This window comes from Zingiber officinale, chromosome 8B (assembly GCF_018446385.1).
Source record: "Zingiber officinale cultivar Zhangliang chromosome 8B, Zo_v1.1, whole genome shotgun sequence".
In the NCBI taxonomy this organism is placed as follows: domain Eukaryota; kingdom Viridiplantae; phylum Streptophyta; class Magnoliopsida; order Zingiberales; family Zingiberaceae; genus Zingiber; species Zingiber officinale.
The window spans coordinates 6,719,219-6,728,821 of record NC_056001.1 but is presented as its reverse complement, the minus strand read 5'-3'; the positions used below and the strand labels follow the sequence as shown (position 1 = coordinate 6,728,821).

The following is a 9,603-nucleotide window of genomic DNA, read 5'->3' as shown; positions in this document are numbered from 1 at the left end:
TCAGCAAAAGAGCTTATATGTCATATGGAAGACAACTTTCATGACTTAGAAGGCACCTTCGATGAACTGTACGAAGACATCTTCCAAGCTATTGAAGGCGTCTTCCAAGTGATTGTTAGCGAAGATAAAGATCTCCGCACGGATAAAATTTGTCACGCTGGAGGCATCTTCCACCCTATTGAAGGCACCTTACAGCCTCAGATAAGATTTTTCAGGGGCTATAAAAAACCTTTGGAGCTAGGAATAATAGAACAACTGAACTACAAGTCTTGTATTCACTTTCTAGTCATTCTGTGAGCTGCCAACGTCTGTAAGAGGCTACTCCACCTTTAACAAAAAAACTTTTTCTAGTGAAATTTTCTTCAACGCTTTGAATTAATAATTACTTAGGTTGTAACTAATTAAATAGATTATCCTTTTACTTTTCTTTAATTGTTCATTATTATTATTCTATTTATTATTATTGTACTACTAATCCAATTAAAAGATTGAGAAGAGGTTTATTCTTACTATAAGAAATTCATCCTCCTCTTATCGATCCCTCTGCACCAATAGTTTTAAGGAAGGTTTAACAAGGGACCAACTTTGCCCAAGTGGATCATTCTATGTGGATCTGTCAGCCATCGTCATCAAGTTTAAAGTAAATGAAACAGAGATTAGCATTCCTAAATAGGGACAACTTGTGGCAGAGCTTAGCTCAGATCGTAAAACTTAAAGTTTTACTTGGCTATTAGGATCTGATTGGTGGAGGAAACCAAGAGATGAGCTACAACAAATGGAGAATAAAACTGTATAAGAAAATTGAACATCTGTTGTCAGTGTAATGTAGGTGTGAGTCGGTATAGTACTCTATTATTGTGTCATATGTTTGAGTCCCGTGATGAATAGGAAGACATGATCATTCACCCAAGAACATGACAGTTTTACAATGAATAAGCAGAGCACCGGCCAGGATTCATACACTGCAGATTCCGGACGCCCTCCCTTGTGTTGTGTCTATGTAATTAATCAACAACCAAAGAAGGGCTAGAAACTTGTGGCGCATGAAGAACATTTCTTCATTGTCGACATAATTATATATGGTCCACGATAATAATATCATAAGCATCCAATGATTCAAGATCACTAGTACAATAAGACAATGAACCTTCAATAACAGTTAGGTGGCGCTCGACACATGACATGGAGAAAGGACCACAGGCAAGTCTGTCCAGTGTCTATTCGGATCCAAACTGGCAAATGAGATGCTTTAACCACCGAGATTGCTTGGATTTTGTGGGTTGGATGCAAATTTTATCTGGCTTACAGAACTTGAACAACCTGCAAAGAAAAACCTGTTCAGGTGATCATCACTGCGACTATCGGATGCAGGGATTGCAAATAACGTATCATTCGACAGAAGTCCTCTTTTCAATAGACTACGGGTATACGGTTTCAAAGCAGAGTTAAGTTAGTGCAAGTCATGGAATAATGGCTTCAAGGACGAACCAAAGAACGTGAAAGCAGAGTTAGGTTGTTTCATAGTGGGTTTTGTTTAACTAGTTTTCCTCTCAAACTCCAAATCCGGTTCCATGAAATATTTGTTGGGCCAACATATGCAATGCAAGTGATCAGTTTGTCAGTGTGACAGAGATTCTAGATGCAGAAAGCTTCCGCAGGAGCAGGGTTCATATAATGTGGCCTGTCAAAAGACCTCTCTATTCAAGGATTTAGAGTTGGAGTAATCAATTCTAAAACGAATATGTTCTAAGCTCGAAAGGTTCTCATCTGTTTCAGCTGCTACACAAAAATGCCCTGTGTTAATAATGCTTTCAGATACAAGGTTCATTTCAGATACTGGGAAAAAAAAAGACACTTGGTCAAAGGATTTCACTTCACAGTCAATACTCAAAAAGAAAAAGGAGCCAACAATGTTGATGTTATCAGATTTTTTAAAGCAAAAGTTAAGAGGCTTAAGAAGTTAAAGTGTTAACAGATTTAAATGTTTGAAGGTTAAGGGAGCTAATGATTTTATTATGGATCCTATCTGAAAATTAGAGAGATGGTGCGCTGGATAGGCGGCTGTGCTGTTGACTGCGTAAAGAATTTGAATTAGGAAAAAAAAGGGGGTTTCTCCTACCTCTCTACACGCACCAAAGAGAACAGACAGGACGTCAACACCAAAAGCAGGGGAGAAGTCCCTGACGTAGGCTCTTCGACGTTTAAGTCATTATATTGGCCACTGGAAATAAGAACAATAGATGAGCGTAGATAGCTTAGTGTAATTGAGAAGCATAATTGAGAGTAACTTAATGTAATTTCACGTATCTCGTCAGCGGAGAAGACTCCTCCTTTATATATCACCTCTTATAACCTCCGCAATTATCAGATGACAGAGAATATCAGGTGTCAAAAGTTATCAAATAAAGGAATATGTATGGTCTGAGAATCGGAGCGTATAGTCATCGTCCGAGAAATATTCTATTATTTGCGTGCATATCTTTTATAACTTACGTCATTAATGAGGCGGTTGAAATAATATGTTGTCATAGTGTAATGCTCATATTACAATAGAGGAATATTCTCTGACAAAACGGTTGTTATTCTGCCAAATTATTGTAATTCTTTGACCGTGTTGTCTACTAAGTGTATCTCGACCGGATCTTTAAACCGGCCAACTATATGGTCGTCCTTCCCTTAAGCCGCTTGGTTATACACTAAGTGATACTGGAGATATGCTCTGAAAGTAATATGAAGTTAAGTCTCATAGGTTTGATTGATTCTTTAGTGAGTTTATAAGGAAAGTTGTTTTATATTTTTATATTCTGTACGTATAAGAGACAATCATGCTGAGTTGTATAAATCTGACTAACATTATTATCAACCGATTATATAAAGGAGGGTTGTCATGTAAGGAAACTCATAGGATTAACTGGTAATAGAGTCGAGCAATTATACGCTGAAAGATTTATATTGTATGAGAAGCTGAATCCCTTTACTCCGGCCAACCGTAAAATCGATCGGCTCTGTGATAGATCAGATATCCCTTAAACTCGATTGGTTATCGAATGATCAGATATATAATAGATATTTTAATACAAAAATGGAGCACTAGATCCCCAAGGTCTGATCGAATCATGGACTAGTTGTCTTCATACTGAAGACTTTGCTTGGCAAAGAGCAAAGTTTCGTGGAGAATGACACGATGATTGCCCATCTCTTCTTAACTTCGGCTGTTATATCATCTTAATTTTAACTAGCATATATATCATATCCTAATCTGTCCATACCATCCGGTATCAATTGTCATGTCCGGTTATCAGTCTGCAAAGAGTCTAGGCTTCTTGCTCCACATAACCTCGCAACGCCATTAGTAAACACCAAACAACCGCAGTTTCTTTTTCTGAAAGGATCATGCAACATAGTGACATAATTATTACCGCTAATACCAACTTTAAACAAGATTAATTAGAAGCATGCTCTCTGTGTTGCTCTGTCACTGTGCTCCAACTCAACGCAGGATGTGACGCCACGTCCCATGATTTCCCGTCAAAGGGAAAGGCTGGCCAACGACGGCATGAAAACCAATCACTTGCACTTCTTTTAGAGCTCTGTAGTAGGGCAGTCTCCCACACATGGCCTTGCCTGCCAACACCACCACCTTATCGATTAAAAGTTTTCGCGCTCCCCAATCCCACCCCACTGCACGAGACGACTAGCCCACCGACGCAAAAAGCAAGAAAAAGTTACAGCTAAGTAAGGTACGGGCACAGCACAGATGAAGCACGGTGCCCCGCTCACCGGAGCCACCGCCGGAGGTCCGTTGTCGACGATGGTGACGCTTCGCCCCCGACGCTGTCATTGCAGGATGGCGACGCGTTGGACCGCTGCTCCCCGGAGAACCAACCCGCAGCGCTCTTGAAGCTCGGGCTGCGCAGGCTTTGAGAGCACCCGTATGGATCAGGCGCCGGAAAAGACAGCCGCTTCTTGGCCGAGACGCCGACGCCCCTCTCCGGCGTCCCCGGCCGCTGCCTCGGGGCGCTTAGCGATCGCACTCGCGCCTTGGCGGACTCCGTCGCCGCCATGTAGTTCGGCGCCGCCACTGAAGGGTGCTGCTGCTGTAGCTGCCGGGGGGAATGGGCGGATAAGAAGCTCCGCTCGTCGCGCCCGGCGCGGGGGCTGTCAGAGCGAACCTGTAAAGGGCGCGCCTTGGAGGGAGACGGCGTGGCAAGAGATCGTTGGAGGGGGGAAGATGGGTGCCGGGCTGGGGGCGATTGACGGCGAGGATTGGCGGAGACGGCGTAGGAAAAAGGGCGAGCCGTGTCGATCTCCAATGTCTTGATGGGATCACGGTATTCTGTGGAGACGCGCGACCTGCTACTTACTCTGTTGTCAAAAGAAGACCTTGACGCCATCCAACGGTCCATCCACCGGACCGGCTCAGACTCTCCCGCCGAAACCACCTCGCCGTCGAAATCATCCTCCAGCGACGGCGATAGGTGTCGGTCCGATCTCCGAAGCTTAGGAAGAACACCAAGACACCTCGACGTCAGGTACACGACCATAGAAAACTAAACTGAGGCGGCAAAACAAAGGTGTTGCTTACTTGATGGGAGAAGGCGTATGAGAGCGCCCTTTCTCGCTTGAGAGCCGCATCCCGTTGGAGCCGAAGCATTGATTGGATTTCTTCCATTGTTCTTGGGTGGTCGTTCCAATCTTCAGCAAAGCTACTCCCCTCTCTCGAGTGCTTAATCCACCAAGAAGCTTAACATAATGAGCAAGAAAAGTCTCAGTGAAAAAAAGAGATCATTAAAGATTCAGTTACCATGGACGTCCTATCTGTGGCGTGCAGATACTGGGTATCACAAAGAGACGTGTCATAGCTGAAGGAGGAGGATGACTCCTGAGCCAACCGCATACGTTGATTACGCACCCTTGCCTGGACTCTCACCAGCGCTTGCATGCACCGAAGTGTAATGTTCGCTTGCTTGCGCACGTTGTGGCCCCTCACTAGCGCTTGAAGCTTCACCAACCCCTTCAACGCCCGCAGCGCCCTCCTCGCCTTCCACCAAAATTCAAGTTTGGGTCACGAAAGCAAAACCGGGGTGACGGAGAGGAAACAGAGGAATGCAAGTACCAAGTATCCACGAAAGGCAGTTTGGATGACGACGGCCGCGTAATGCTCTTTCACGAAGCTAGAGGAAGGTCTGGTGAGCCGCACAACCTCTGCCGCCGCCTTCGCCGTCGCCACCGCCGCCTCCGCCGTCGCCGCGGAGGCGACTGCCAGCGCAATGGCGTGCCTCTGCTCTGCCGTGACAGCCGGCACGGCGACAGTGGTCCTGAGTTGCTGCTGGTCTTGCGGAGAGTACAGCTTGCGAAAGATCCATCTCCGCTTCTCCCGTTTTTGCTGCGGGATACAAAATGATGACCCCTCTGCGAGAGTGGGAGGTAGAACCAACAAGACAAAATCTAACCTTGTCTTCCTGTTCTTCTTGGTCGGGCGATTCGCGTTGCCTGGAGGTTTTCCCGTCGGGATCCTTGGTTGGAGATCGGAATGCGCGTTTGACGGCCGTGAGCCAAGAGCTGCCGCCGCCACCGCTGCTCTTCTTGCCCATGAAGAGGATGAGCTCCGCCACCTGCAGCTCTACCCGTTGATACGAACCGTTAGCCAACGATTCCCAAGAGTAAAAGAGAGAGCATCAACAGTGCCTACGAGGGAGAAATCACCAGCCAGTTTCACGCGAGCATACTTTTGCAGGAATCTTTATCGACGGAGGAAGGGAAGAGCGAGTGAAAGTCCTTTTTGGCAATGGAGGACAGCGACACAAGACTCGGTTCACGAAGTGAGTCAGAGTGAGGGTGCAGTGTCTCGATTGGACCCACGATTTGAAAGCTAGTGAGCTATCCGAATCTGCCCTTATGATGGGTGTACCTCGAGGTCCGACAGAACCGGACCGGCCCGGCCCGGCCCGGCTCCCGCCGTTGTGTATACCTTAAGATTGGTTCAGCAGTCGGTTCAACAGTGAACCAGAGTCACAACTGACCAGAAAGATCCCATGAACCAGTTGGAAATTTAAGCTGACATCATCTTAGGCTTAGTTGATGAAGAACTAGAGACTCAACAACAAGTTGGCCAGCCAGATATATAAAGTGCGATAGCATCGCTATTGTCTCTTACCATTATCTCATTGCATCTGATCGATTCTGTCTGTCTCACATACAACACGGAATAAAGTCTACACGGGGGGTTAGAACTTTTGGAATTATACTGCTTGCAATAATAAGCAGCATTAGCGTATGTCGTGTACGCACGGACTTTTCGTGTCATCGGATCTACCATAAATGCTCTAGGATCTTTGTTAGAAACGTAGGATAATTGTCATAGGAATAATTGATGGATACGTTATAACTTTTTTTATTTTTTATTTTTAAAAGATATATATCACCTGCAGCATTGGATGGGTACATCTCCCATTCCATGGTTACCGCGGGCCCCATGAAAAGGCTCTCTCTCCCACCTATCCTCCACGGAATATATATATATTTATTTAAAAAAATCACTGAAACATTTATCAGTCACGATATATAGATACAGTGCAATCTACGTGGCAGGGGCGGATCTAACGGGGCATCGGCGGTCGTTTCCTCCTAATATTATAAGATTCTATCGAGATAAAAGCCCTTATTTCATATAAATGAGTGGAGGCAGCAAACAAGTTATTCAGCAGATTTTATTATTTTTAATTAGTATGTTTTTCTAAAACCAATCCGAGACGTTCTCGATTCCTTTTGGATTCCATTTTTTTTATTTCCAAAACTAATATAAAAACACTTGTTTGCTTTCGATTTTTTTTACTAGGAAACTAAAGTTGTGCCCAGCACAGCCGTGGCTAGCTGCATGCAGGGCCGATCTTTACAGCGATTGATCGGTGGCAGTTGGCTGACTGCAGCCTCCAATCCATCGATACGATCCCTTTTGTAAAGTTAATTTACAAGGTCAGGTGTTATGTTGCTCTTTCTGAAATTACACTGTTCCTCATTAGCCACTCTCGCTTTAGGGACCATATCGTTATCAACAACAACAGCAACAAAAACAAATCGTTGGATGATGACGCGTCTATATCTTAATTTGTTGATTAATTTGGTGCATCGTTAATTAATTTCAGCGCTACATAAATAAGCTTGATGATCGGCCACTGTCTTCCCCCCATCGCTCCCTCGCCCTGCCCCTTTAGCTTCCTCCTAATTTCTCCTGTTCTTGCCTCCTTTAATCAGTTAATTAGTCCTAATTAATATATAATTGGAGATCATGAGCACGATCCAGGTGAACGGGCAGTCTGTCGTTCCACCGGGCTTCCGTTTCCACCCCACAGAGGAGGAGCTCCTCTCCTACTACCTCCGCAAGAAGGTCTCCTCCCAGAAGATCGACCTCGACGTCATCCGCGACGTCGATCTCAACAAGCTCGAGCCATGGGACATCCAAGGTTCGCAATTTTCTTAATGATCGATACATGGATGTGTTAAGCATCGATCAGATCGATCGAGCAGCTTGCTGCTGCAGCCAATTTCGATCGTTTAATTTGATGATATGCGTGTACACGTTTGCAGAGAAGTGTAGGATCGGGTCGTCGACGCCACAGAGCGACTGGTACTTCTTCAGCCACAAGGACAAGAAGTATCCTACTGGCACCCGCACGAACCGCGCCACCGCCGCAGGCTTCTGGAAGGCCACCGGCCGCGACAAGCTCATCTACTCCGCCGCCCACCGGATCGGAATGAGAAAGACGCTAGTGTTTTACAAAGGCCGCGCCCCCCATGGCCAGAAGTCCGACTGGATCATGCACGAGTACAGGCTAGATGAACACCCCCAAGATCTCGTCCACGTAATGATTCTTATCTAGCTAGATAGTAGCTACTCAATTTGTTTGTTCAATTCATGTCATGTATAATTTATGTAATCAATCAACAATTTAGATCGGTGGCGCAATGGGAGAATCGACGACGAATCACCCAATCAGTGATCATAACCAAGATGAAGGTTGGGTAGTGTGCCGGGTGTTCAAGAAGAAGAACATGCACCACCACCACCACAAGTCCAGCATCGACGCCGGCGCCAACAACTCTTCCTCGGCTACTAGTCGCTGCGATGACGGCGGCGGCGCATTGGATCAGATTCTCCAATTCATGGGTACTAGACCGTGCAAGTGGGAACGCGGTACGATCAGCTGCAGTCGTAGCGGCGGCGTTGGCGATCGCCGCCCCAGGGACACCGCCGGCGGCGGGCTGCTGGAGATGTTCATGAAGCTACCGGCGCTCGAGAGCCCCAACATCAATAATAACCCCTACTGCAGCTTTGTTCCTGTAGATGGATCATGCAGCACGAAGGCCGTGGAGGAGGAGCCGATCAGCGGAGACTGGGCTGCGTTCGACCGGCTGCTTGCCTCGCAACTCGACGGCAGCACAAATGGCGCCGGGGAGGCAGGCTGCTTCGGGTTCGAGATCGACTCATCTTCCGGCTGCGGAACACTTGTGGAGGAGAATGAGGAGGATGTGTACCGTCCACGAGGGGATGGCGATCTGTGGAGCTTGACCAGGACAACGTCGGCGATGTCAGACAACATGAGCGGTGCCTCCCGGTAGAAAGAACGGCCGTCCGGCCGGCCGGCTCACAAATCAGAGGAAGTGGAACGGAAATTTAACACAAAATTAGAGCGAGCGATTGGGAAATTTTATTCTAGCAGAACCAACATTCCATCAAAAATTAATTAAATAATAATTTCATGTCGATCGATCACGATATGGAGTGTGCATTCAGCAGTGTATTGTGTGAATATATGGAATGGTACTAATGATGTATATATACGCACGTGCATGTTAATTATATGATGAATGAATGACGACACTAACACACACTTTTGTTGTGTTAGTTCATGGTGTAAATAATATTGCTACTCTTTCTGGAGAAGGTAGACGATATAAATGGATTGCTATAAAACTGCATGCATGCAATACGTATTTTAGTTGAGTATTTAATTAACATGGAAACCAGAGTTTATATTCAAATATTTTCGCAATACATAGTTAATAATACGATGTTAGAAAATGGGAATATTGTACTAAATATTAAACAAGTCCATCTGTAAAGTTATTAATCATCAATTTGAGCAACTTAGATGAATTAATTAATTACTTACACACGTATGAGCGCTTGAGGAATTTTAGGATTATTTAGTTTATGACTTAAAGGCAACCATTATCAATATTCTGTCAAAACAAATCATTAATTAATTTGGCCTAAAAGAATACTTCTTGATTCTGTTCCAAAATTATGAAGAAGACTGATTTGGAATGTGACTTTTGGGTTGATTGTTTATAGATCTCGCTCCATTCGTCAATATAAAAAACGTCAGTGCCGAGTCAATGAATGGGTCTCTGGTGTTGGTCCTCCGACGTTCAAGTCAGTTATCGAAAAAAATGGAAGGAAGTGAAGTAATAGTAAGCATAAGCGTGAATAGTGAATAACGCGTACTTCCGCCGGTGCATGGACCCCTCTTTATATAGCACCTCAGTGGGCATTGTGCACGTGCCTCAAGGCGCGGGCACACTTTCCTAACCGTCCTATGA

The 9,603-nt window shown here is 45.3% G+C and overlaps 2 protein-coding genes across 3 annotated transcripts; one reads left to right on the top strand and one right to left on the bottom strand.

The window, feature by feature from the left end:
- Nucleotides 1–3,353: 3,353 nt before the first annotated feature.
- LOC122017438 (protein IQ-DOMAIN 17-like) lies at nt 3,354–5,848 on the bottom strand. 2 transcript variants are annotated; one of them, XM_042575061.1, is made up of 6 exons: nt 5,707–5,848; nt 5,454–5,623; nt 5,117–5,386; nt 4,805–5,041; nt 4,586–4,726; nt 3,354–4,499 (listed from the first exon to the last, which is right to left on the bottom strand). In XM_042575061.1, the coding sequence occupies exons 2-6, from the start codon at nt 5,592–5,594 to the stop codon at nt 3,777–3,779; spliced, it is 1,512 nt and encodes a 503-aa protein (XP_042430995.1). In that variant the 5' UTR covers nt 5,595–5,623; nt 5,707–5,848; the 3' UTR covers nt 3,354–3,776. The 2 variants fall into 2 exon arrangements, with proteins under 2 accessions (XP_042430995.1, XP_042430994.1); XM_042575060.1 differs by having other exon boundaries at nt 5,693–5,831.
- A 1,281-nt stretch (nt 5,849–7,129) lies between these two features.
- On the top strand, nt 7,130–8,884 carry LOC122017439 (NAC domain-containing protein 43-like). The gene is made up of 3 exons (XM_042575062.1): nt 7,130–7,463; nt 7,588–7,862; nt 7,954–8,884. Exons 1-3 carry the CDS (start codon nt 7,289–7,291, stop codon nt 8,617–8,619), a joined length of 1,116 nt encoding a protein of 371 aa, XP_042430996.1. The 5' UTR covers nt 7,130–7,288; the 3' UTR covers nt 8,620–8,884.
- Nucleotides 8,885–9,603: the final 719 nt, after the last annotated feature.